This window comes from Melozone crissalis, unplaced genomic scaffold (assembly GCF_028551555.1).
Source record: "Melozone crissalis strain CALT ecotype California unplaced genomic scaffold, PUWL_Pcris_2 ptg000029l_1, whole genome shotgun sequence".
Taxonomy (NCBI): Eukaryota; Metazoa; Chordata; class Aves; order Passeriformes; family Passerellidae; genus Melozone; species Melozone crissalis.
This window is the reverse complement of record NW_026535807.1, coordinates 10,717,030-10,744,528: the sequence shown is the minus strand read 5'-3', so window position 1 is coordinate 10,744,528 and position 27,499 is coordinate 10,717,030. Positions and strand designations below refer to the sequence as shown.

The window sequence follows — 27,499 nt, the reverse complement described above, 5'->3', positions numbered from 1 at the left end:
GTCCAGGCTAATGTGGAGAAGTCCTTGACCCTCTTTGGTCAGCTCCTGAACAAGAAGCACTTCTTGCTGACCTTCATCCGTACTCTGGAGGCGCAGCGGAGCTTCTCCATGCGGGACCGCGGCAACGTGGCCTCGCTCATCATGACAGCGCTGCAGGGTGAGATGGAGTATGCCACAGGGGTGCTGAAACAGCTCCTGTCCGACCTCATTGAGAAGAACTTGGAGAGCAAGAACCACCCCAAGCTGCTTTTGCGGAGGTGAGTGTTGCCCTGAGAGGCTGGAGCTGTGGGACAGTGCCATGAGCTGGTGTCCTTTGGGGATGCCACGAGTGATGGCTTTGGTGTTGGCTGTGGCAGTCAGAGCACTGAGTCTGTGGTTAAACATTTCCTTGCTTGTCTGTGTGCAAGTGTGAGAGGGATGTGGGGCTACCTGGCCCCAGCCAGCTCAGGAGCACCCGGGGGATGTTCTCACTCCAGTTTGGCCTGTGTGGGCTCGTGCTGCCTGGGAAGGAGACAGCAAGGTGCTTGCCAGGCTGGTGCAGGTAGGGTGCATGCTAGTGCCAGGCACTGTTGTGGGTTGCTGCAGGTCACCTGGAGAAGGGAAGGTGACCAGGTGGTCCCCCACATCTCTTGGCATGTGGGGCAGCTCTTACCTTGCCTGGTGGCTGTGTGGATGCCAGCATGGGCTGGCAGCAGGCAGGAGTCCTCCCTTCCCTGCTGTCTCCTCAGGGCTTACCTGCCTTGCCAGTCACATGGGGGCTTTCCTGGGAAAGTCACTCAGATCTCTGTGAGCTGGGAGTCTCTCTGGGCTGGGGAAAGTGCGAGCAGGAGGCAGCCTGCCAAGCCCTGCCGTGAGTCTGCCTGCCCCATCAATATTTAACGATAGCTCTGAGCTCTCCTTCATCACGGCCTGATGAATATTGAAAGATACACCAAGTCCTGAACAAAAACTATTAATAAGCTCCACTGGTTCAGCTCGAGGCCCTTGGTGCCATCTTCTCCCTTTGCACGCCATGTGGTGCCTCCCCATGCTGACACCCAGCGGCCTGGTGCCACCAGCCTTCGGCAGAGATGCAAGGATGGCTGAGAGGCACAGGGCAGGCACGTCACCAGAAAGGCTCTAGAAACCCAGGGCATCCTTCAAAGATAAACTGATGTTCGTGTCATGGCCAGGCTGGACAAAACCTGTCAGGTTTTGTAGGCTTGGCTCTGGGAAAACACCTGGAGAAGACCCAGATGTGACTGGTCCCAGTTACATCCGTGTTGCCCATCTTGTTGCTTTCTTACTCTCTCTGCTTCATTTACATTACAAGGGTGCCCTTAATGCCTCAAAGCATCTCATTAGCATGTGTCAGAGGGGGTGTGTTGTGCTGATGATGGCTGTCTGGGAGTGGGGTGGGTCTTAGAGGTGCCAACCACTGTTCCTCATCCCTGTCCCCTGACTGCATTCTTAGGCTCTTCTCTTCCAGTCATTCCTCCATAACACCAGGTTTCACTGAAATATTTAGAATGCATTTCCAGCTCCTGAAGTAAATCAATAAAATATAAATAAAAGGCATCACGAGGAGGCTGGCAGCAGCAGTGACTGAGCCATGGCAGCAGCACAGGGGCAGAGCCCAGCCTGCACCAGTGCCCAAAGACTGCCAGTCCCCAGCCACAGTGCTCGAGGGCCTTTGCAGTAAGGACAGGGATAAGTCCCCTGGCCAGCACCTTGCTTGTGCTTCCCTGAGTGATATTTAACAAAGAGACTGTTCTTGAAGCCATGGTGCAGAGAGCCGTGCTTCTCTATCTGTTTGCTTAGCCTTGGGTGTGAGAGTGTGCTTACTGCCCAGGGCAACTGGATTAGCATTGATCTAACTGGGGAGAGCTGTTACTTATTTATTTGGTTGTTGGATAATCCCCCCATTGCTGTGGCATCTGGCTCTATCATGGATAAAGACAAACATCCTCCAGAGCCTGAGTGGTGGCACTTCAGATAAGCATTATGGGCTTGTCAGGTCCTTTCTAGGGCCAGGGAGGATGTCTGCTGAATAGCTGCAGTCCACTTCCCCCTTGGCTTTCTCTCCATGTCCCTTCTCCATTTTTTGTTCCCTGTGGTGGATTATCCTTTCCTGGTGGGAGTATGAAGCCTTCCCTTCCCTGAAGGCTCAAGTAACGCTGTTCTCAAATGGTTTAAGGAGATCTGTGCTATTCCAGGGAGGACAAAAAGGGCTAAACCCCATTAGCACAAGAGAAAACCTTGGAAGGGACCATATGACACTGAGTCAGCTTGAATAAACTCTGGGAAAGTGGATTTTCTGCCCCAGCCATCTGGTCTTTGGGAACTGCTCCTGGCCCATCTGCTGGGCATGGCAGTGCATGGAATTGGGCAGTGGGACTCCTTCTGGTGGCTCTAACATTTTGGTTCCTTCTGGATTTTGTTTCTTGAGTCAACCATTTGTATTTGTTTCCCTGGGGCAAGAGGAATGCAGCCATCTCCCTGAGGTTATTAGTATTGCCTGTGCTTTCTGGGCTATCTGCATTTGCAAGTGGCTGATCTGATAATTAATGGGTGGATAAGCTGGAGATTTTAGGAGTGAAGGCCATGTTAAAAATAATGGACATGTTAAGGGAGTGTTAATTTTATGGCAGAGAGATAAAGTGTGGTGCAGAGCCAGGCATGTTAGCTGCACCTCTAGGGCTGCAGGGTTCACAGGGTCAGGTGTCACCCTCAGCTCCCTCCAAGCCTCCACGTCCCTCTCTCTGCTGGGGTGGCACATCCTGGCTGCAGTACCAGCATCACGAGGTCCCTCATTCTATTCACATGTTTCACAGCCATCCTGAGGGATTCTGCTCTCCCTTTTGTGCATGGTCCCCAGCAGACACAGGCAACTGCCTGGACCTTCCCTGTTTTGCTGCTTTGCCATCTGGATTTGAACTGTGCTGCAGGAAACTAGGGGTAATATATAGGTTTTCTCAAGGCAGCTTTGCCTGCCTCCTTTAGCTGTATATCCAAAAGCTGAGAGGCACAGCTCCATTTTTAAATTTCCTTTGGAGCAAATGAGTGCAAACTTGCAAACTCCTACATTACCACCCCACTCCAAGGAGACACACAGCAACCCTAAACTCACCATGCAGGCATGGAAGGGTTAAATTCCAAGCCTGGCACAGTGTCTGTGTTTCAAAAGTACATGGAAAACAGGTTAAGTTTCCAGCCACTTCTCTTACTCCCTCCTTCTTTAATCGCCTTGTTTTCAGCTGAATTAGTAGTGAGGATAAGTTTGATCAAAAATGTATTTGGGTCAAAGTTTCCAGACCTAAATCTGGTTGTGGCTTTAACCAAGGCAATGTACCACTGGATTGGTGGTGGTCATTGCCCTCTTGCTCTACTATGGGCCCTGGACTTTGATGCTTTAGAGATCAAGGGCTGCCTCAGGGGTTGCAGGGGTGTCCCATGTCACCAGCGCTGGTGGCCTGCATAGGACAATGGCAGTGCTGAGTGCACTGCAGGAGCAGGAGGCAACAGCAGCTCCCAGGTGGGGAAAGGGGCTTCCAGCTACATCTGTCTTTGCCTTGCAACCTCAGCCCTTTCTCAGGTTGTCTGGGGAGCTTGAGGTACGTTTGGAGACATTGTACTTGGCTTAGGTGCCTCATACAATCCTCCTGTGGAGAGAGCTGCCTGCTTCCAATGGGACATCATAGAAGAAACAAAGTTCACTGAAGTAGAAGGTACCAGGGAGAAGCAGAAAGCTTCTCATCCATCCCCTGGTGAGACTCCCAGTGGGACATGGTTGAGCTTGTTGCAGTTCTCCAAATACACTGGAGGCCAATTTGCTTTTCCCTCCTGGGGGCTGCTGATGGGCAGGCTTTCCAGCAGAGCTTGTGCTGCCTGCTCGTGCCCCTTGCTTTGAGCCTACTTCCCAGATGAAGCCTTTTAAAGCCAAAAATAATTTAGCTACAGTCTGAGGGTGAGGTGGCAATGGGTGAGATCAGAGACCTTTAATATTCTGTGCTGATGGCTTTGCTCTCTACCTTCCCTACAGGACGGAGTCAGTGGCAGAGAAGATGCTGACAAATTGGTTCACCTTTCTGCTCTACAAGTTTCTGAAGGTGAGTTTGGGAAGGGATGGCAGCCCCATGTGGACAGGGAGGTGGTTCCTGCCTCACTGGGCCAGGCAGCATGCTACCCAAAACCCAGGCCGACATGGTCCTGAGCATTGCTGCTCCCTCCCAGAGCAGAGATTGCTTCCCAGATCTCTGTTTCCATCCTGGTTTTCTTAGATGTGATTCTGGTCTTCTTTTTGGGAAATAGCTGAGATTGGGAAATGAAATCCAGATCAGGATTGCTTAATGCATAGTGGGTTTGAGATTTTAACAATGGTGCCCTGAGGAAAGATAAATCTGAAGCAACTCAGCTGAGTCTTGGAGTGGTCCCCATTCCTCTCTTCTTGCCTTTGCTTGAGTAACTCAGGAGGAAAAAGCCCTGAGAGCTGATCCTTCTGCAGGCATGGCTGTGATCAGGGCTGTTTCTGCCTTTTTTGAGTTGTATTTGATGAGTTGCACTCTTCATGTAGTGCTGCTGCTTTTCCTTCATCTCTCCAACACTGAGGTTCTGTGGTAGGGGAATTGTTTCCTGCAGGCATCTCCACTTCTACTGCTGCTTCCCCTGACAAAGGTGCTCTGGTGGGGATGGATGCCTTGAGGGGCTTGTTGACAGCCAGGGACAGAGCTCTGAACTGCACCTGCATGGGGCTGCAGAGCATTTTAGCTTTTATTCACCTGTTTCCAATTTCATCAGGGTAGGAGAAGAGGACACCACAGTGTAATTCTGTTTTTACCACTGGTGCATCTACCCATATTGAGGACATTTATTCCATCAGCACCAGTGTTTCCACCTGCTACAGCTGCACCACTTTCCATGCAGATAACACAGCAGCAGCTCCAGTGCATGGACCCCAGGCTCAGTCCTGCTGCAGCTTTGGGATGACTCCGATGGGTGAAGGATGCCTGCCATCCTGCTGCTGGTTTGTCAGGCAGCAGGGCTGTTTCTTGGGATGCTGCCTGGTGTTGGTGCAGTGAGACTGGGTGGCACACTGCTGTTTTTGTGGGATTTCATCCCTCATTAAGATAAAGAGAGTTTGAACTATTTCCAGCCAAGAGATGAGAGCGAGCAGGAGTCTCAGCAGAACTCAAGTGATCGTCAACGAGAGGTGATTTATAATATCACTTACATGCTCTTGGCTGTTTGCCTCTGTCGAGGAATAGCCTGTATCTCTAACAATCTATCTAGCATGCTGGAGCTTGCTTGCCAGGGGTAGGAGAGGAGAAGAGCTGTGCTGGTCATAGGGAGATGTCAAACCTCCCACCACCCCTTTGTGCCAGGGCTTTGCCCAGCAGGGCCCTTTGGCCTCAGCAGTGCCCAGTGGGATTGAGTAGAGCACTGGCAGAAGGCTCTTTGGGCTCTGTGAACTTGGTGGGACAGGCAGGAGTAGCTCTCCTTGTGGATAAACTCGTCCAAGGCTCCTTAGAGGAGTTCACTTGGGCTGAGCAAAGTGCAGTGCACAGCCTATGAACACCCACAGCAGAGTTTGGGGACTTTATATTTTTGTGTGTGACCTGACATCCTTCACCTGTCCCTGGCTGAACTGGGCCATGCTCAGAAGTTACTTTGGATTAGCTCATGCACCATCAGTGTCCTGCATCTGTCCTTGTCCCCCTTCAGAGAGGCTTCTGGGCACATTACCAGTTGTGGAGCAGGTCTGAGGATAAGGAGTAGCAGGTGAGAGGTGTGGGGATGGTGGAACCAGGGCAATGCCTCTTTATAAAAAATTACTTGGCTATACCATGACTTAGCCATGGGAAAACACCTCCAGTGTCTGAGTGGTAGCAGCAGGAGAAAGGTCTGATCTAGGTGCACCATTACAGAGAAACATACACAGAGTGCCTGGATGGACTTGCTGGCTGTGAAATTTGTTACACTGGGATTCATCTCCTTGGGAAGTGGTTGAAGCTCCACTCCTTGAGTCACTTGAGTTAAACTGGAACAGACTTGAGGATGTGCTCATGCCCTCTTCTGGGTTGGTCCCACCAGAGGAGACCCATGGGGCTGTTCTCACCTGTCTCTGGACAGTGAGGATGACAGGTGGCAGCAACAGCAGGAGAGGGCTGTGGAGTAGATGAGGAGTATCACAACAGACAGCATGCCAGCAGGGAAAGTGCCCCAAACTGCAGTGATTGTGCATGTAAATGAGACAGACAGCCATGTGCCCAGCTACTGGGTCAGCTCTCAGCAAACCTGCCCTGAGCAGAGCAAGATACAGTGGGGTGAGGGATGGGGACAGGCACAGGACAGCCCCTCGTGCCCAGGGCCAGCAGCGTGGGGAGCCAGCGAGGGCTGGCGTTTTCGGGAGGACCCTGTGGTAGCATTTATCAGACTCTTAATGAGACACCTCAGGGAAAGGGAGATGGATAAATCGAGACAAGAGCTGAAAAATGCACAATATTAGGTGCCTGATGAGCTAGATCTAGTCAGTAAGACAGTTTGGGAATTAGCTGGCTTGTCTCAGCCTGCTCCCAACATATCAACATGGGCATGCACAGGGTGTCTGCAGCTGCCCTCCTCCAGCTCAGCTCACATGGAGAGCGCCCAGAGCTCCCCTCACTCAGGTCCACAGCAGTGAGCAAACTGCATAAGGGCTGGCAGGGTCGGCACGGTCACATTTGGGGAACAGGCTGCCTTCATCAACCTGAGCGACCACCTGGCCACATCTCAGTGGTCTCCTGCTGTATTTTATCTGATGGAGTTCATCCCAGGTCAACTGCCCACCACCCAGTTCGCTGTCAAAGATGATCCCTAAACTATCCTCATCTGGATTGTCCCAGTGAGCTGTGACCCACAGCAGCACCTTGGTCCTGGTGTTCAAGAGCCAGTGGAGACAGTGTGGCTGGGAGTGAGGTGCTGCATTTTAAGGGTAGGATCCACACTAGGAACAGACAGAGAAGCCAGTGTAGACTGAGCCCACCTCTCTTGGTGTGAATCCCTAGAGGTGGGTGCAGAGCTTCAGGTGTGGGGGCAGCAGCTGTGCCTTACTGGAGAGGTGAAATCTGTGGGCTGAGACTGTAGCAGCCGTGGCAGATGGGAGCAGGAGTCCTGCTCCAAGCCATCCTCCATCCATACCACTTCCACAGACTTGGGAATTTCACAAGGAGTTTTTGCAAGGAACCAAAAAAGGGAATTTAAGTCCTTCCACCAGAGCCAGAGGGGTAGGCTTGGGGTGCCCTGGGACCCCTGGGCTCTCACCACTCTGCAGCCAACCTCGCCTTGCAGGCAGCCGGTGCTGTGCAGCCTAGCACCCACTTGGGTCTCTCACTTTTCCAAGCTGACTTAATGAAGCCAAGTTTGCAAATGAAACATAATTTCAAAGACAGGCATGTTGTCGGAAGGTCTGGGGATGATGTATGCCTGTTCCTGCTCGTTAGCAGCTGTCTCTTTAATTACCGCAGATGCTAACGAGATGCTAACAGCATATGGTGACAGGGAGAGCAGCCGCACTTTGCACCAAAGTACAATTTATTTGTGAGGCGGCCGGGAGGGAGGGATGAGGGCTAGGGGGGTAAAATCTGCTGGGACTTCTCTCCATCCTCTCTGTTCCCTTTTTTCTCCCTTAGGGCTAATGCCTGTATCTGTAAGGGCTCATTGGCATGCAGCTCAGGGGACATGTTTGGGCCCCGGGTTATGAACGGGCGTCCACTCCCAGTCCTGCTATGCCAAATCCTGGCCCCAGGCTGGTTGGTGATTCCAACCTTGGCAGGTCCCTTAGTGTTTCTGAATCCAGCATCCAGCATGTTTTAGGGGGAAGTGTCTGGTCCAGTTTCCCTTTCCCTTCCTCACATGTATGAGATAGATGCTGCTGTGGCTCTGTCTGGTAGCTAAAGCTGGCTCTGACTACAAGGCCTTGGCAGTGGAGATGTGTAGGTGGCAAATGGATTAACTGCAGGAAACCTCATTGCCAGGTCCCCTCCATCACCTGGAGACTCAGGGTAGGGTTGTCTGTGGGTTGCTCCCTTGCTTTTCCTTTCCAGTAGGTCTGGCTGGCTGTGCCCAGCTGTCATTTGGAGAAACCTCCTTTGACCTTCTCTCATGTGAGACTGGGCTCCTGGCAGGTGTCAGAACTGCATTGTGATATCTGGGCAAGAGCCCCCAGGCTGTCCCACTGCAGTGTGCCTTTTCCAGTCCTCAGGTCTTGAGCAGCTCAAAAGACAGGCTATATTCCATACTCAAGGTCCCCAGATTCAATCTACTCTTCAGTAGACCTGAATTGACCATTTTTAGCTCACCTTTGGCTTGCAGAATGAGCAGAATTCACCCAGAAGTGTCTAGAAGCCCTGGGTATCTGAGGTTGATAGAAAAACAACTTCCAGTGGGTTTGGAAGGAGACAGTGAGTTCCTTCACAGGATGAATTTTACCATGGACCCGCCCATCCCTTGCAGTCTTGAGCAAGGGATGAAGACTTTTTATAATGCCACGTGTGGGGATTGATGCTGCAGGGCCACAGGAGACTTCTGACATGGTGGTGGTTCTTGAAAGGCAAAGCTGGTGCCTGGCACCTTCTAACTCCTCTCTCTCCTCTCCTCCATCCCCCTGTCCCACAGGAATGTGCTGGGGAACCACTCTTCATGCTCTACTGTGCCATCAAGCAGCAGATGGAGAAGGGACCCATTGATGCCATCACAGGAGAGGCTCGCTACTCCCTCAGTGAGGACAAGCTCATCCGGCAGCAGATCGACTACAAAATGCTGGTTAGTGCAAGCAGAAGCTCAGTGGTACTGGTGCTTGCCAGGACTGCCAGGTCCAGCTATTTACAAGATCTTGGAGGCACACAAAATACTTTTAGAAAGAATTTTGTCTATTGTTCTCTCCAGCATTCCTGGGGTGCCTCTCACCCTGTCTGAGTGGGGCCCATCTCAGACAAGGTCAGAAGCAGGGCCTTTCCTTGGTAAGGTTTGCTCTTGCCATGGGCCCGAGGAAGCCAAACATGAACTGAATCCTGCTCCATATCTTTCCAAGCAAACCCCTGGCAATGACAGGTTTGGGTGGGAGATGCTGTTGAGCTTGTGCTATGTGGAACTCATGTTTGGTTCAAAGTTAGAGCTTTGAGGTTACTGCAGGAGGTGGAATGATACTTCTCTTTCTTCTGAGCCATGTCCTCTGTCCAGCTAAATGACAAGCCAGACCCTTCCCCTGGCTGAGCCTGCAGCTGGTTCTTCACCTGCAGCTCAGTCTCCACAGGGATGGTTTGGGAGGGGAGTGGAGTGTGCCTGGGCATTTCTTGTTCTCAACAGGCTTTGGTGCACTGGGCATGTTTGCTGGCTCAGGATTCCTTCACTGACACTGTGCTTCCCTTCTGGGAATTGGGGGTTTGAGAGTGGCAGGGAGAGCTGGGGAAAGGGGAGCAGGGATGTGCCATGAGGCTACAACTCCGCAGCAGCTCAGGAGGTGAGCAGACACGGCCTGTAGACAGCTGTAGCCTTGTGTCCTTGGACCTGTCTTTGCAGCCAGTGTGTCACAGCCTCTCACTTGACCCTTTCTCACCCTGTGCAGACCCTCAACTGTGTGAACCCTGAGAATGAGAATGCCCCAGAGATCCCTGTCAAGGTGCTGAACTGCGACACCATCACTCAGGTGAAGGAGAAGCTGCTGGATGCTGTCTACAAGGGTGTGCCCTATTCCCAGAGACCCAAAGCTGGAGACATGGACCTGGGTAAGAGAGAGCCCAAGCACTGCCCTGTGGGGAACAGGGATGTGGCTACAGGCAGAAGTGCCAATAAATCTGTGCAGGGCATGATCAACAGATCCTACAGAAGCACATTTGTGCTTGTTCAGTTCACTTTTCCCATGCTGGTGGCACTGACTGTGTGTGGGGACCCTGACATGAGGGTGTGGATCCTGCCAGTGGAAGGGGTGGGGAGGAGAGCCCCCTTTACTCTTCTGGGGTCTGAATTGCAGGTTTGAGGTGTCTTGAGACACTTCCAAGGAGGCCAGCAATACTTGAGAGCAGTGTTAATAGTCCTGTTCTTAAAGGTGGGACAGGGGAGTGGAGAGTAGCAAAAGTAGCAGTCACCAGGGTCAAACTGATGCTGTCTTTCCCTGAGTACTTGGATTTGTCCAACGCTTTGATAGCCATCAGCCCTGGGGCTCAGAGAGGGGTGGGAGCCCTCTTAAGTTGATGCCTTGGGACTGTGCTCTACCCTGCCTTATCTTTGTGCTCCTATTACCACTAACCACAAGCCCTTCTCCCTCATGGGGACAGAGTGGCGGCAGGGCAGGATGGCCCGCATCATACTGCAGGATGAGGATGTCACCACAAAGATTGACAATGACTGGAAGAGGCTGAACACCCTGGCCCACTACCAGGTAAGGCTGTCCATGATGGAGAACATGGAGCAGTCACCAGCTGCTTTGAGCTTGAGCATCTTTTCTCCCTCCTCAGCTTGGTCAGGGCCTGGGCTCAGCTCTCCAGGGCCATGGCCAGGAGATCTGCAGTCACTTTCCTGCCTGCACCTCATGTTTGTGGTCCTGTTAAATGGGTATTTCCATGGCTCATAGAGGCTGTTTCCCTCTCTGACCTTACTCTGCCATTTTCATGCCGAGCTTCCTGGTGTGTTCCTGTTCTTCCCCTTCCCCCAGCTGTCACAGAGCTATGTCAGGCTCCTTTGCTGGAGATGATGTCCCTGGGATGCAGTGTCACTGCATCCCCCTGGCACTGGTTTCTCCCTGTGCTGGGGCTGTTCCCCTGTGCCTCTCTGGCGTGGCAGCCTGCTCAGCCCATTTCTGCTCACAGGTGACAGATGGCTCCTCGGTAGCCCTGGTGCCCAAGCAGAACTCAGCCTACAACATCTCCAACTCCTCCACCTTCACCAAATCCCTCAGCAGATATGGTGAGTGCACATGGGCATTCTCCTCTGGGCTGGCTGGGGAGGTGACACTGGGCTGGGCATGTGGACCAAGGTACAGGGCAAGTCACTATAACTCATGTGAAAAAAATCCTCCAGACTCCCAGCCCTCCTGCACAATGCTACCTATTCTGGTGTTGGAGAGGGAGCAGGTGCCCTCAGAGCCATCTTTCTTTGCAGTGTTTTGGGCTCAGGGGAAAAAGGCAAATGTTAGATGGCTGCTGCTAAGGGATCCTTTCCCTTTTATTCCCCTGAAATCTAATTAAAATAAGCACAGAGGCACTTAGCACTTAAAAGAGCAGAGTTGAAGACTCCCACGAATGTACTGGCAGGTGTACTTCAGCCTTGGTTTGGAAGGGAATAGTATGATCAGGAAGCATCTGTGATCCTGGCACTTGTGTGCTGGGAGCAGGACAGGCTCTGCAGAATTTTCTCCATGGTTGTTCTGGCCCCTGTGCATCAGCCAGGCCTGCGTGTGGCCCAGCAGGCTGTGAGGAAGGTCACAGCAGAGCTCCCGGTTCATGCTGCTGCAGAGGCTGAGTCCCAAAGCTCCTGTGGAGGGAAGGGGGATGCTGGGGCTGCTGGTGAGGCAGAGGTGGCAGGGTGGGAGCATCCCCTGTGCTTGCAGAGAGCATGCTGAGGACAGCCAGCAGCCCCGACAGCCTGCGCTCGCGGACCCCCATGATCACCCCCGACCTGGAGAGCGGCACCAAGCTCTGGCACCTGGTGAAAAACCACGACCACATGGACCAGCGGGAGGGCGACCGCGGCAGCAAGATGGTCTCTGAGATCTACCTGACCCGTCTGCTGGCCACCAAGGTATGGCCCAGAGGCCCAGAGCTGGTGCCTGGCTCTGGAAATCTGGGTGGGGATGGGTACTGATTTGGGTTGTCCGAAAGTGGTAAGCACTGCTCTTTTGTTAGCCTCCTGCTGTAGCATAGGAAGAGGTCCTCACCTGGTCTCTTTTCTGAGCTAGAGGTGAAGGGTTTGTGTGTTGAAACTACAGTGAATATTCCCTGAGTAGATTTTCCTGTTTACTCTTTGCACCTTTTGGTGTTTTTACTTTTCCCTGTATCCTTGAGCAGCTGCCGGTCTGCAAAGCAGAGATGCCCTGGGACAGGTGCCTCTTTGATGTCTGGGGTAAAACTGCAGAATTGGTGATGTGGGAAGGGTGATTACCCCAGGCATTTGGCACTGCAGAATGTTCCACTTCCCTCAGCACATACAACACTTTTTTGTTTTGTATGGTGTTTTTCTTTGTATACTTTTAGCATGCCAGATCACACAGTGAAGGAGATACCTCATCACTGCAGTGTCTGTTTCCCAGTATAAACCACTGAGAACCAGCAGGGTTACACAGACTGTACAGTGCTGCTCTTTCAGGTGTAGGAATAGAAGTGAAATTGGTTAGAGGCTCACCATTAGTTAAAGACCCACCTCTCTGCTGGCCCAGGGTGTTGCTGAGCAGCCCTTTTCTCTTTCTCCTCCCCAGGGCACCCTGCAGAAATTTGTGGATGACCTGTTTGAGACCATCTTCAGCACAGCTCACCGTGGGAGTGCACTGCCCCTCGCCATCAAATACATGTTTGATTTCCTGGATGAACAAGCTGATAAGCATCAGATCAATGATTATGATGTCAGGCACACCTGGAAGAGTAACTGGTAATGGAGGAGGACAGTGGGCTGGGGGGTGGGCTAACATCATCACAGCTCCCAAGCCCTCCCGCAGGGAGCAGAAATATGAACCTGGAAACGATCCAGGACAAGAGAGGCCCATATCTCTGTATTTCGGGTGTGGGTAAATCCCTTGCATGCCTTCCTTGGCAGAAAAAATCCCAGGAATGCAGTTCTCCCTCAGCCCTTCCCCAGATCCCAAGCACCACGCTCCCCCTGATGGCTGCAGTGCTCAGGGCTGTGTTCCCATCTCACCTTGGCCTCTCCATCCTCCGGGCTCCTCCAGGGATGCCAGCCCCGATTCTCATCTCTGCTGTCCTGAAGGTGCCGTGCCCAAACAAAGCCAGCAGAGCTCTGTGTGCACATCCTCCCTGCCCTTGCCTGCAGAGCCAGGCTCTGCTCTGCTGATCACTGAACGCTGGGGCGGGGCAGCCTGTGACACTCCTGTGACACTCCTGGGTGCCACACTGGGGCTCAGGCAAGTGCTGGCTCCTCAGCCCCCTCTGGCATTTTTCATTTCTGCTGCCTCACTGATTTCATCTCTCTGATTTTACTGTGACTGGAGACGGGTACGTATGTTCCCCGTGTCTGGCATTTGTTAAATGGCAGCCAAATCGCTTTTGTGTAGTTCAGTAACTGTTTGCAATTAGCAGGGCAGGAAAAGAAACATTTTTAAATGGAGATGTGAGAGCGTGGAAGTGCTTGGAACTGATTTATAACTCAGCTTCCTATATTAAAAGAAGGAGTGAAAGGCAAGGGAGGAAAAAAGCCCCACTCTTCAGGGGCTGGGCACACAGGCTCTTGCATACTAATGCTTGTGCTTATCTCTGGGCGCTAATTCGACATGTGGAGCTAATTTCTCCAGGCCATTCCCTTCACAAATGAAATATGTACATGCACCCAGTACCCTCATTAGGAAAGTCCTGGGGAACAAAGTGTGTTTTCTTTAAGATAAAAGCATTCACTGAGTGTAGGTGCTGGGGTATGACAGAGTGAGGAGGATTTCTGGTGGGGGAGGCTCTGAGGTGCTCCTAGGAGAGGAGAGGACCAGCAGGATTGGGAAGGGGAGCTATGGAGGGTGGCATGTGGTGTCAGTATGCAGCAAACAACCAGTCGATGGCTCGCCAGGAGACCTGCTGTCTCTACAGCTGAGAGCTTTATTTCCAGCATCTGAGGCCACCTAAATTTTCCTCTGGTGTTAAATGTGCTAATGAGTCCCTTGAGGAGTCCAGCTAACTCCCTCCTCTGCCACGGGAGATGTGTGAAATGCCACACAGTGCTTTCAAAAGGATTATTAATGTAGGAGAAAGGGACCGAGTCTGGTTTGACCCACGGGCTCAGCAAGGTCTCTCCAGGGAGGGTGGGTCCTTGGAGAAACCACAGATCTGCACTGCCCTGCTTTGCCCTTGGGGATATTGGCAGTGCTGAGGAATTTCTTCGTGGAGAACTGCAGCCTTGTTGGGGTGGGCAGGGGGGAATAGCCATTTACCCAGGGTGTTTGCATCCCTGGAATGCTGGGAAAATCAACCTGCCCAATTCTGGGTCATGGGAAGCTCCTTCTCCACAACTGGAGGTGCGTGTATGTGCCAGCTGCCCTGCAGGATGTGGTTCAGGTGCTGACTCCTATTTCCTTCATCCCTCAGTCTACCTCTACGTTTTTGGGTGAATGTGATTAAGAACCCCCAGTTTGTGTTCGACATTCACAAGAACAGTATTACTGATGCCTGCCTATCCGTGGTGGCTCAGACTTTCATGGACTCCTGCTCAACTTCTGAGCACAAGCTAGGAAAGGACTCTCCCTCCAACAAACTACTGTATGCCAAGGACATCCCCAACTACAAGAGCTGGGTAGAAAGGTGAGTAGACTTGGCAATAGCTCCTTGCTTCTCCTGGGGGACTTGTTCATGGATGTGGTGATGTGGGTTGTTGGGAGGGCTCCTCTTGGTAGCTGGCTGCAGCAGGACTGTCCTAATGCTCACACAAGGTGGTCCTCTTGTTTGGGGGATGATGCTTTCTCATTATTGTCTCCTGGAATGAGTTTGCAATGATTGTTTTAAAGAGCCGTTTATGACTTGCTTAAGGGGTGCTAAAAGCAACCTCCACTATTAGGTTGTCTGATGTTTTCTGTTGTAAAAACTTGGTCTGTACTAGGGAATTACTAACACCTCGCTTGATTGCTTTTGAAGAGCGGTGAGAACTCAGCCTTGGACTAGAGAAGTGCTTTTTTTGTATCACAACAATACATGCAGTTTTTGCTGAAATGCTTGAAAATTATCATTTCCCAGTGCTCAGGCTGCAGTCTCTGTGCTGAGGAGCAGGGAGAGGAGCAGGTCCCCTGACACCTTCCAACAGCTTCCACCTTCCCTGTTAGCTGAGATGTCCCTCTGTCCTGCTGAATTAATGTAGTGTTAAAGGTTCAGGGTTTGAATGAGACTGATTGCAAATTGATGCACTCAGACATAATGCTGTGTTTAGCTTTATCCTTTTGGGAGAGAAACCTAGGAGATGTCCTCCAAAGCCCTCCAAACAGAGCTACAGTTAAAATGTTGCCATCTTGTGAAATGGAACTTCATGAAACTTAAAAAATGCCAGATTTCAGGTTGCTGTTGCAACTTTTCCTTGGTGATGATGTGCTGGGCTAAAGGTGATGCTTTTTTCTTAACTGAGAGCCCTTTTTCAGCATCTTGACCAAATACAGAATGAACTGAATGAAGGATGTCCAGACAACAGTAAATGTCATATTCTCTTGTTTGTAAGGGTGGAACTTTGTAGCCTAAATCATCGTTGGGTACTGTTTGTACACAGATATTTTTGTTGCACCATTGGCATGCTTGCTGTTTCACAGGCAAGTACAAAGACAAGTGTCTTCCCTCGAGGAAGGCAGGGCTTGGATCAGAAGCAAAGGTGCCCCTGAAATATGATGCCTGAGCTGAGAGATGAGCTGCATTGTAATAGGGGGAAGTTCTTTGCATGGGGCTGGATGGGGCTTTGGACTGGGGTCCCATAGGAACATCACAAGCTTCATAAGGCGAATTTCTCTGACCTTGCCATCTCTATGACAAAAATATTCAGCTCTGTGTATGTGCCTGGAAGAAAAAAGGTATCAAACCATTTCAGAGTTAAACATTGGTCTAGACATTCTGCATCCCCGGGGAGGAGGTGGGAGATCTCAGTGGTGACAGATGTTCCTGCCATTGCTTACCTCCAGTATGGTCCCAGAGGCAGATGAGCAGGGGGCAGAGATGTCCTGTGCAGGGGGTGACTGTGTCTACTATTGTTCCTCTGCTGCAGGGATTTATGGCATAATCAGCACTTCTGGCTTTTGGCACAGTTATAGTCACAGAGCTTTGCAGAGGAGGGATGGGAGTGGTGTGGGGGTGGCTGAGTGGGACTGCCGGTCCCAGCAGCAGGTCTGTCTGCTGCTGTGGCTCAGGCACCAGCTGAAAGAAGGGCATCCTGCTAGTCTGAGGCAGGAATAGCACAGGGAAAGGCTTAGGAAGAGGGAAACCTGGGGAAACCCAAAGGGACTACTGCTGGGGTCATAGGTGTCCTCTGGAAATGGCTGGTGTGACTGGTCCATGTGGGCCATGCACACTTGTATTGAAAAATGATGGTTTCTTCCATCCTATACGTCATGATAACACCTGGAGTGTGAAACTGCTGCTTTAGGGGATGTCACTCTGGGGTGTGAGATCTCTCTAGGGGTGTAGGAGATGCCTGGTTTAGTCAGAGGTCCTCACCTCGGACCACTGCTCTCCTGGCAGCATCCTTGCATCATTTTCTGGGTATGAATGAGCCTCTTTGTTAAAACTGCCCAAGTGGTTTATCACTAGTTGAGCTCAGTGCAGTGGGATGGAGTGGATCCTCATATTCATCTTCTTAAGTGGTCTTGCTGCCATCTGCTCCTATCCAAATGCTTCAGCAGTGTTCCATCTCAGCATTCAGCTAAGTGGTGCTAATCACTGTACCAGAAACTTTACCAAGTGGGGAGTCATGAGGAGCAGAGCAAACCTGAGAGAGGCTGGCACTCTGCATTTCCAGGTGGAAATGCTGGAAGAGCTTGTTTGCTGTGGGTGGGGTTTCTTTTAAAACAAGGCCTATGGACACAACCCTGGCTTCCAAAAGCTCCTCAGCAGCCAGTCCACTGGTGTGTCTGCTTGGTGTAACTCCTGCTGTAAGGGGATGCTGCAGCTTTGTCCTCTCAAGGTTGTGACCAACATCCTGTTGGATATTCTGTTTTTCCACTGCCACAGCACATGTATTGCTGCAGGGGCAGGATGTCACCTTGTCATGTGTTCACAACCCAAGTATTTAATTGAATTCAAAGGGGCATTGATGGCTTGAGGCACATGGTGACCTTAGGAGAGTAGTAGCAAAACCTTGTGTGCTACTGCAGGTGTGGAGGGTCCTGGTGCATGTAGCATGCCAATGGGATGGGAAGGACAAAAAATGTGTAGTTTAGGAGAGGGCGGAAAATCCCTTAGAGCAAGATTGCTTGGCTTCCCAGCATGGTGAGCAGAATTGGACTCAGCTGGGTGCTGCTCCATAGGAGCACATTCTTAACTGTGTTGACTGCTCTGTGGAATGCTCAGAGACCTCTTAGTGAGCAGTGTTAAAATGGGTGATTGTATGTCCCTGCTTGGAGGAAAGATGCTCTTCACTTGCCTTTCCATGGCTGTTCTCTGTGACCATGGTGGTGGGGACCCATCCCTTCGTGCCTGTCCCTGTTTCTGACTCACCCCTCTGTTCCTCCCTGCAGATATTATGCAGATATAGCTAAAATGCCAGCGATCAGTGACCAGGACATGAGCGCGTACCTGGCGGAGCAGTCACGGTTACACCTCAGCCAGTTCAACAGCATGAGTGCCCTGCACGAGATCTACTCCTACATCACCAAGTACAAGGATGAGGTAAGATGTGGTGAGGCACAGGCAGGCCTGAGCTGCCACTGGAGTCCTTTTGTCCTTGTTTCTGCAGTCCCCTGCTTTTTCCTATAGAAAAACAAACTGTGAAATGTGGAATAGTAACATATTCCACGTCTGTGCTTGGGCTGCTGGAGAAGGAAAGGTTTGGGAGGCATGAAGCCAGGAGCTGGAGTGGGCAGTGCTCATTCCTCATATTTTCTGCAGTGAGTAATGTGGGAAACACCTATTTTTCTACACATTTGGCACATGAGCTCCATGAGGCTGCAGAGATCCCAGCATTATCTCAGCGTGCTTCCCCTATCCCCTGCCACCAACCCTGCACCATGGTGGTATCAGTGCTGTGGAACTGTACATGTGGTGTTTGGCTCCTCTCCCCAGGGATCTTAGAGGATGTGGTGGTCTCTCCAGTGCTTGTTTTATGGTTGTCAGTAAGGATGGTTAAGAACTTCTCTGTTGTAATTTATACAAATTAATTTCTCAAAACTCTGCTCAAATCCACAGCCTACATCTTATTAAAGCAATAAAATATGTAACTACAGTAAAATATAGGTCTATACACATAGCAGGATAGTACAGATTTTATTGTCCCAATAAAGGAGTTGATGACTATATCTGAATGGTGGCTAATTTAAGTGACAGAGTGCCAGAACATCTTCCCACTCAGAGCCAGGAGAGGAAATGGGGTGCCTGTTGTTCCATGCAGCAATGCAAAGAAGCTTCTCCCATTGCCTCTTTGAGGTGTGAATTTAAAGAATCCATGGGCAAGTTGTAGCAGACCTGGCTCCTGGGTTTAAGGTCAGCTCTGGAATCATGGTGGCCAATATCCTATGGAACTCAGTGCTTTACAGGAGGGAAGAGGAGATTCTGGTTCTTGTGAAGATGCTGTGGTCATCATGCAGCTGATGGCCATGTACTGATGACCATGCTGGTGGGACCTCTATGCCAGCCCTTAGGATGATTTTGGATGACACATCCCAGAGGCCCCTATTGCTCTGGGAAATGGGCTGGCCATGAAGGGCTTTTGGGGTTTTACAGCTTGCACACTGTTCTGTGGCTACCATGAGAGTGAAAGTGGAGCAATCCAGATTTGCTGTGGTCCAGCTATCATCCCTGAGCCGTCATCCATTGCTCAGTTCCTCCAGGCTAAAAGTCCCACAATCCTTAAATGAATCCTCCAAGCCCTGGGTGAGAGCATGGAGGGGACCATGTGAGATGAACCCATGGCACCAATGAGCTGCTCTTTAGGGGCACAGGTCCTCTTCTTGCCTGCCAACAGCAGCCTGACATCTGTTGAGTGTCTTGCTGCTGCCTGCTCTCTGAGCATCACAAGTGTGTTCACAGCTCTCAGGAACTTCTTTTATTATTTGTAATGGGATTAATAAATCGCAGCTGTTCCCTTTGTTTGTTTTCATCATTAAGCACAATTATATGCAGCCCGATTGCACCCTCTTTGATGCAAAATGGGAGAGAATAATTTTTCCTGTTGTTCAGTGCAATAATATGCTGTCATTGGCTGTGAATGAAAATCATAATTAATTTTCATTTGGGTACTTGCATCTTGGTAATCAGTGGTCCTGGCTCCTTACAGCAGGTGACAAACCTGGGTGTCTCTACACTCAGCACAGGTTTCCTCTGACTGCATTGTTTCCATAAGGCTGAGATAAGAGTAAATAAATGCCTGGGCAGTTTGGGAATCATTTGGCACCTCAGCATTCCAGGATATACCTCTGTCTGGTTGGGAGAGGCAGAGGAGGCAGGTAGGGGGAATAGGCTTCCCTTCACTTCTGTGACCAATCTCATTTGGTTCCAGCTCAGGCACCTTTCAGGCATATGGGGTTTTGATTTCTGTGTGTCACTACAGGTATTTTACTCTGTGTGTATAATGAGGGCTGAGAGCATCTGTGGAGATGGATGGGGGGGAGTGTTCCCAGTAGCAGGTTCGTGGCAGAATCCATGAGTTCTTTGCAGTCCAGCTGCTTCCCTGAGATGTTGCTGCCAGAGGAGGTAAATCAGATGTGTCCAGCTGATGCTGGTGATATTCCCCCCCCTTGGGAGCTGACACCAGTGCCCAGATGTAGCTTTTCTTTCTCTTTTGGGGAGAGATTCCCCATCAGGCATCTCTTACTGCCCCAGGAGACAGCCTGGTTCTGCCCCAAAATAGCCTGGGGGAGATCCCGTCTCCTGGTGGCCGGAGGCTGGTTGTGGCAGAGTGGTGGATGCTCCTCAGCATGCTCTGCCTGCCTCTCAACAACTCGCCGGCGCTGCAGCAGCTCTTAATCAAAGGGAGCTGATTCCCCATTAAGAAGTTACCTGTAGGGCTCCTGATGGACTTTGCCTGCCTCCTAGTAAGTCTATTAATTATACAACAGTTGGTTTCCAATTATGCAGCCAATGAAATGGTTAATCAAGTCCCCTTTGACGGATGCCTTGATATATAATTGCAAAAAATTTGCTCTCTCAACTAGCTCACCCGAGGAGATGAGATTTCTGTCAGGTTTGTTTTTTCAAATCAGCTTTTCTGCTCTGCTGGTGTGATGTTACTGAGACGAGACTACTGGCTGCTGGGAGGGCAATTGCCCCTTTGTTTTACACTTTGTTACTCCCTTTTCCCTACTCTGAGTCTCATCCTCTACACTAGTCCTTCCCCAGGCCTGGGGGCACGGTCACATCTAGCCCAGGGCAGGGGATTGTCCCTCCAGCCTGCAGTCTGTCATCCTTATCAGCAGCTTGTGTAGAGAAAGGATTTCAGGGGAGGAAAGTCCTTCTCAGGTGTCTGTGGGTGCACCCCTTGAACAGGAGTGGGGGCTCCCAGGCTTTGCTGGTGCATCTGTCTGATGTCCCCTTCCAGCACCCCACTGTCCCCCAGCTGGGATGAAATGAGACAGGTTTTAACACTCGTGGCAGCTAAAGCCTTGTGGATTTGGTGGTTTTGTGCATGTGGAACCAGTTCATGGTTTGACTGTGGTCTCTGAAACACAACCCCTGCTTCCCTGAGGTGTTACAGGATTGTTGGAGTCACAGATGTGGTGGGAAGGTGTCATTGACTTGGATTTGGGGTTCACCCGCTGTTTGACTGTGTTTTCTTCATTTCCCATGTGCAGGTTGGCTCCTCATTAGTGTCAGGCAGGTCCCTGGTGTCCCTGCAGACATTTTGGGGGTCCTGGTGGGCTCGATTTGTGGACGCCACCACTCACAGTGGCGTCTTTCACCTTGCACTTCCTTTGGCCCTGTTGGGGCACAAGAACACTTCCCATAGGGCCGCATCCCCGTGTCCTGATGCCCTTAAGGAGCCAGCAGGCCACAAGGAGCCACTTTGGATAGGAGGGCACCTCCTCACCGTCTCTCCTCCCCTCTCTCCCCAGATTTTGGCTGCGTTGGAGAAGGACGAGCAGGCCCGGAGGCAGCGGCTGCGGAGTAAGCTGGAGCAGGCGATCGACACAATGGCCTTAAGCAGCTGAGAAGGCGGCGGCGGCGCCAGCGTCCGGCAGCGGGGCGGCAGGACGGACGGACGGACGGACAGACGGACCGATGGACAGAGGGAGGGAGGGAGGAAGGACCGGCCAGCAGCAGCTGTGGGCACAAGACTTTGGGGCTGGGACCGGCCGGGCCCGCGGGAGCTCCCCACGGCCACCCAGAGAAACCTCGCGCTTAGCGGAACAAACCACGAACCCCGAGGGCAGCAGCAGCAGCGTCCATGGAACTCCCTGAGCCACAGAGCAAGCCCCAGCCCCACGGCAGGCAGCAGGGACCTTGCAGAGAGGCCATGGGGGCAGAGGAGAAGGGGCTGGGCTGCCCCACGGACCTGCTGGGCGCCCCTGGCCCGGGCAGAGCCCCTGAGCCCGCACAGGAGGGTCGGGACCGCGGGGCTTCCTAGGAAGGCGTTTGGATGTTGTTGTTACTTTGGTGAAGGGAGGGTGGGTGGGCTCCTATTTTTACTGTACTTGACTTGCTCTCCCTTCCTTCCCCCCAGCTGTCCACCCCCTCTCCTCCTCCTCCTCTCTCTTTTTCTGTCTCTGCCCCCTTCTCTCTCTCTCTCTGGCCTTCTGCCACTAGTGTTAACTGCTATATTTGCACAATTTACACGAAACGAACAAAATTTTTAATTTAAAGGGAAAAAAAATTATAACAAAAAATGGGAGGGGAAAAAAAATATTCTGAATTTTTTGCAACAAACTAACAAAAACGATTTTAAGTGATAAGCTAAAGGACTGATGCTGGGGAGATTTGGGGTTGGGGCTTTAGGGGTGGGCAGGAAAGGGAGCTTTGATATTTCTAAAATATGTCCTGTGCCATGTTTTATTTGAATGTTGTTTAGTGCGAAAAAAAAAAATTGAAGAAAAAAAAGTTGGGAGTTTTGTTAGCTGGATAGATGCTATTATTTTAATGCTGCTGAGTGGTTCTGGAGGTCAAAATCAGAGAGGAAGGGAGATCCCAAGGCTGGTTTTTCTTTTCCTGGGTGATTGCTGAGGGATGGTTGGTGTTTTGTTGAGCCTGTCCTTGTTTTCCCGATTCGGTGGCCGTGGGCTGGTCTGGGCAGTGCTGCCTGCTCCTGCCTGTCCTGGGCTGATGTGGGGTGGAGGATGGCTGTGGGACCTTGGGGGCTGTCAGGAGGGTTGATGGGGAGCCAGCCTGGTTTCTTGTGTCAGATTCTTTGGCACTGGAGCCGCCTTAACAAAGCCCCTTTAGGTTTATTTTTGCCCGTCATCTTTTTGTGCTGATGCAGGGGAAGAGAGCAGATCCCCAGTGAGAGGGGAGGCAGCTCCCCTGCACTCCTGCCTGGGATCCCCCTGGCAAACCCCACTGGGCTCCCAGCCCATGCAGGGACGGGGATTCCGGCTGCCATGGGGCTGTCACCTGCTCTTCCACCTGGGGACCCCAAACATGTGCAGGACCTTCCACCCAAGACTGACCTTTCTTTCTCTGTCTTTTCCTTCTTTCTCCCCCTTTCTCTCCTTGCTGTCACCCCGTCTCCCCTCCGCTGCCTCTGCCCTGACGGGGCTTCGCTGGGCACCTGAGGTCTCTCCCTCAGCTTCCCCCTTGGAAATGTCAGTTCCTTGTGGGTTTGTGCTTTCCAGAGATGAAAAGGTGCTGAATGCTGCCCTGAAGGGCAGCAGGTGACCAAAAACTTCCAAAAAAAAAAAAAAAGAGCAAAACCCTTTCCTTTTCTGTACTGAGAGCTCCTGTCACTGCCCAGGCCACAGCACATGGGGCCACACTCTGCCAGGAGCGGATGGCTGTCAAAATCCAAGTGGAGAGAAGCCCAGCTGATTTCTGTCCATTCCCTTAAATTGCAAGTTAAGGGGGGGAGAGGGAGAAATAATGAAGTTTTTAATTAAAAAAAAATAATAAAATTGTGTATATATATATATGTGGTTACAATCTAATTCTCGTGCCCCAGTGGGGTGCTGTATAGTTAACTGAAGGAGAATTGAACCAATATAAAAATGAGATGAATTTACACAGCCAGTTAAAACAAAACAAACAACCACTGCAAAAAAAAAAAAAAATTAAAAAAGGATACCAAATGGTGTGGAAGGAACTTCCAAGCCTTTCTCGCCATGCAGAACAACCGTTTGAAGCCTGCACATCTCTCATTATGTTGTAATTTTGTTTGGTTTTGTTTTGTTTTAATAAGGAGGGAAAGGAGAGAAGATGGTGATTAAAAAAAAAGAAAAGAAAAAAGATGACAAAAGAATCCAACCACAACAGCAAAACTGTTTGAAAAAGAATTTATAATTGTTTCCCAAACCTACGAACCCTGAGCTGTCGCTGGATTTCTGAGAGCTGTGGGCTGTTGCATGACTGTGCTAGATTTTAGTCTGAGTTGATCTTTTTAAGAAACAGAAGAAAAAAACCCGTAAAACAAAGAAACTGCAAGTATTGAATATTAGAGGTTTGTTTAGACCTGTTACCTATTTTTTTTTTAATTTGAAATTATTTTGCCACTTTCTCGTCCAAAAGAAAAAAAGAAACAGCAAAAAGAAAGACTTTAGAGGTTCACATCTCAAATGTGGTACTTGGAGAGCCTTAAAGGACAGCTGTGTGCCCTGTGCTGGGGCCACTGCTGGCTGCCAGCGTCTCTCTGGGTGCTCTGGTGGGACAGAACCCTCTGGGGGTCCCTTTGTAGGATTCACTGCTGCTGTGGTGGGGTGGAGGGGTGCCTGCAGCTCCCTTTGGTGCAAAACTTCTTCCCTGTGGCATTGCTGGCTGCGTGGTGCTGGTGGAGGTGCTGGAAAAGGCGCGGAGGATGGCGGCAATGCGTCGGTGATCGCTGCGGTGTGCTGGAAGGGGAGCGATGCCCTTGGGGTCTCTGTCCAGGACTGGAGAGGGTTCTGCCTGCTGCACTGGTAAGAGTGTCTTGGGGAGCTTTGGTCGCTGTTGGGGCAGCCAAGCACATGGGTTTTGTGGTGGTTGAGAGGGGATGGAGATGTGTTTCTAAGAACACCTCCCTGGAAGTTTCCCTTTTGACATAGGGGGCTGGAGGCACTGTAAATTGCTGAGGTCTGTTAGCCTGTAGCTTTCCCAGCACCAGTGCTGTGGGTGCTCCCTCAGCCAGCCTGGAGGGACAGATGAGTTTTTTGGCCATGGGGGTCTGAGATGGATTTGGGCAGCAGAGAGGCTCCTGGGGAGGTGATGCTGGGCAGGCTGGCAGTGCCATGGTGTGGCTCTGCTTTCTGGGCTCCCCTTGTGCTGTGACCTGGCTCTTCCAGCCCTCTGGTGATGCTGACTGCCCGTAGTGTGATCCTTGGGATGAGTTCCCATTGGCTTCCTCCTGGAGAGCTTTGGGGTGTCTGTGGTTTGCTCCACTGAAGGGTGCCCCAGCAGCTCCTCACTGCTTGGAGGTCCCCTTGCTGCCCCTGACAGGGAGGGTGCTGGTCAGTGGGGTGGGCACTGCAGTGCTGCCCGCAGCCTCTGGCGCTTCTTGGTGCTACCTTTGCCTTTCGCATGATGCCCAGCGTCCTTAATTGTGCCAGGCAGCTGCCCACCTTCCCTTGACCAGCCTGGTGGGGTCAGAACAGCCCTGTCAGACCCTGCCTTGGAAGGGGAAAAGGTGTGGAGAGGCTGGGAGGCATCCACAAGACCCCTCTTCCTGCTGGTGTAGCCCATGCCCCAGAATGTGAGCATTGTAGTGAGCCTGCATTTCCAGAGGCAGCTGCACCGTGCAGGCTGATCCCCCACCACTGCAAGCAAGGGGGTCCCTCCCTGCTCTCATTGCCTTTCCCTTCAGTTTGGGATTAGAAAATGTGCAGCCCAGCCTGGCAGTGTCCCCCCTAGCAGGAGCCCCATGTCACACCCAGAGCTGGGGACAGGGAGCAGGGGGACAGGTGGGGACCCTGCAGGCTCACCCGCTCCCGACCAAAGCGCACAACAAGCTGTCCTTTAAGGAAGCAGGGGGAAACCCAAGGTGGGTCTGGAAAGAGGCAGAGAATTCTGATAGTTTTAGAAAATTAAATGGGGAAAAGAAAAGAATCACACTCCGGAGTCCTGATTCCCTTTCTGTGATTGTTTCAGACTTGAAGCAAACAGGCCAGCGTGGCTGGTCAAGCGCCCTTTGATCGTGTAAATATCCTGCTATTTCCTATTTTAATGTTCTTCAGATTTAGTACTTGTAAATAAACACATGCATCAAGGAGAGATTAAACATTTTTGCTAAAGCTGGTGTTTTGCCTGTGTTTTTGGGGGTGATATGGGTGCATGGAGCAGGCAGCTTTGGGAGCAGTGGGCAAATCCGTGGCTGTGCCGAGGGGATGTGATGCAAAATAGCATCATGATGTGCCAGCAATGGAGTGCACGTGTAGGTGTGGGGGTCCTGAGGTGTGGTTGTTAACACCCACCAAAGGAGCTCCAGACACTCACAGGGGGATTTAGGTGGCTTCCCCATCAGCCCCTTTCCTGGGTGGCTCATGTTAAACTGCTTTAAATGGTTTGATTTTATTCATCACCTTTCAAACTGCTCAGAGCTGCTGATCAGACACAGAGGAGCTGAACCTGCCACGCTGCAAGCACAGGAAGGTAGATACCTGCCTGACTCTTCTGCCACTCAGAGGTCCATGGGAACCAACCAGGGCTGGGGCAGCTTCACTTCTACCCCTCAGACCTCCTGGCCCTTCCTCCCGTGGGACATAACAGGGAGTCAGCACAAGCGCTTGGGAGGAAGTGCACAGTGGTGAGGTGATGCTGCAGTCGTGTCTCTGCAGGCTCTGCACGCTACAGGGGCGTCTTCTTTTCCAGCTCCTCATCTTTTCTAGCTCCTGATCCTTGTCTTTAAAGCTGTGTCACCCTGCAACTCTGGGTACCTCCAAACTGCACTGTAGTCTCTGCAGGGTCCCAAAGTGAAGCACCAGGAGAGGAAGCCCAGGGCAGCAGCCGGTCACCTCAGCAGCCTGCTCACAGGGGGACCTTCCTCAGCGAGGTCAGTGGTGTGGCAGGTGTGGGGAGACATTCCTAGAGAGGCAGGGATGAATCCCTGGGGTATGGGGTCAGCAGGAGCCCAGCACACACACCAAGGCCACACAAATTAGGCTGCTTTTTTGTTTTTTATTGTTTCCTTAGCCTTTTCCTGCCCTGGGGCCAGTCTTCTGAGAGATTGGGCTGGCAGGGCTGATGTACTGTGGATGCTGAATACATAATTTCTCTGTATTTAGTGTGTGTATAAACTGGATGTTTTTCATGTTTTCTCTTGCAGTTTTCTTTCTCTCCAGCAAGAACATCATCGGCAGGTATTAAACATCCACTATTTTTGCCATAGTGTCAATAAAACAAAGATTGTTTTGATCTTGTTTTTCTATCTTAAAAAAATAAAGTTTTCTTTTACCAGCTTTTCAAATACTTAAGAAAATCACATTTTAACCAAATTTTGATCAGGTTTCTGGGAGGATTTAATTGAGGGCAGCAGGAAAAAGACCCTCATTTTCCCCAGTTTTGTGCTGCACCAAACACCATCCTCATGGCCGCATGGGAGCAGGTGGCAGCTGAGCATCAAACAGGTGAGCACTGTGGTGGGTTCAGAAATTGTATTTAAATAAATTGTCAGTCCATATAAAGTAGTTTTCATTGCTTTTATCAAGACATATAGATGAGGGTGTCTCCCTGAAGAGACCTTGCTGCACCTTGGTGCCTTACTCTGAGCCCTTTGCAAGGAGGATTTTTGTTTTAAAAATTGGGAACAAAAACTTTAAAACCTCCTGGTTGACCTAATAAATAAGTAAATAAATAAATAAATATCTAGTATTTCACCATCACCAGGGCGTTCTTCAATACAAATTGCACCAGTTTTCTCAAGGAGTAAGAGCTTCTGGCAGGAAGCCAAGGCCTCCAACGACAGCTACAAATGTCTTTGTTTGCCTCCTCAGTCCCGGAGCAGAGCTAACCAGAAAAAGATTATCATGGCCGGCAAATGATTGTGTAATCCACAAATGCACTTTATTTGATTAAATGATAAGATGTGAACCTTCCAGCAATAGCATACACCGCTGCCGCCTGGGACGGTGCTAATCCAGCAGATCTGCAGCAGCCTCCTGTGGCTGCGGCTGGCTGGCTTTGGAGGTGGAGGCAGCCCTTCCTGTGGCCTCCCTGGCTGACCTGGGGCTCTTGGAAACCCCCCTGCCATCATCTCATCAAACCAGGGCTCCAGGTGAGTGGCACATCCCAGGGCACCTCTGTGGGGTCTGGAGGTCTCATCTTGGGCTCTATCCCCTCACCAGCACCGTGGTTTTGTTCTTTCCCTGGGCACCTCCTTGTCCTCCTGCCCTGGGAGATGATGCTGTGCTGCCTTTGGGTCTCTGTATAGTCCTTTGCTTGCCTGACCCATGCAGTGAGGGCCAGGACATGCAGATGGTGGCTCTGCTGCTGCAGAACTGCCTGCTCAGTGCCACGTGTCACCTCAGCTGTGGTGGGTGTGGGACATGGGGACCCACAGCCTGCAGCACTCATCTCCCTAGGCACAGTCAGGGACAGCCACAAGCTGC

The 27,499-nt window shown here is 51.2% G+C and overlaps 1 protein-coding gene across 1 annotated transcript in view; it reads left to right on the top strand.

Moving 5' to 3' along the window:
• The window catches only part of PLXNA1 (plexin A1), a 111,953-nt gene extending 90,624 nt beyond the window's left edge, over positions 1 to 21,329 (top strand). The window contains exons 22-32 of the mRNA XM_054280706.1: positions 1 to 257; positions 4,022 to 4,088; positions 8,632 to 8,778; positions 9,581 to 9,740; positions 10,290 to 10,393; positions 10,821 to 10,917; positions 11,561 to 11,751; positions 12,425 to 12,594; positions 14,250 to 14,462; positions 17,366 to 17,516; positions 20,894 to 21,329. Of these exons, the coding sequence (XP_054136681.1) occupies positions 1 to 257; positions 4,022 to 4,088; positions 8,632 to 8,778; positions 9,581 to 9,740; positions 10,290 to 10,393; positions 10,821 to 10,917; positions 11,561 to 11,751; positions 12,425 to 12,594; positions 14,250 to 14,462; positions 17,366 to 17,516; positions 20,894 to 20,989 (1,653 nt within the window). The 3' untranslated portion in view covers positions 20,990 to 21,329. The remainder of the gene's footprint in view (positions 258 to 4,021; positions 4,089 to 8,631; positions 8,779 to 9,580; positions 9,741 to 10,289; positions 10,394 to 10,820; positions 10,918 to 11,560; positions 11,752 to 12,424; positions 12,595 to 14,249; positions 14,463 to 17,365; positions 17,517 to 20,893) is intronic.
• The last annotated feature ends 6,170 nt before the right edge of the window (positions 21,330 to 27,499 follow it).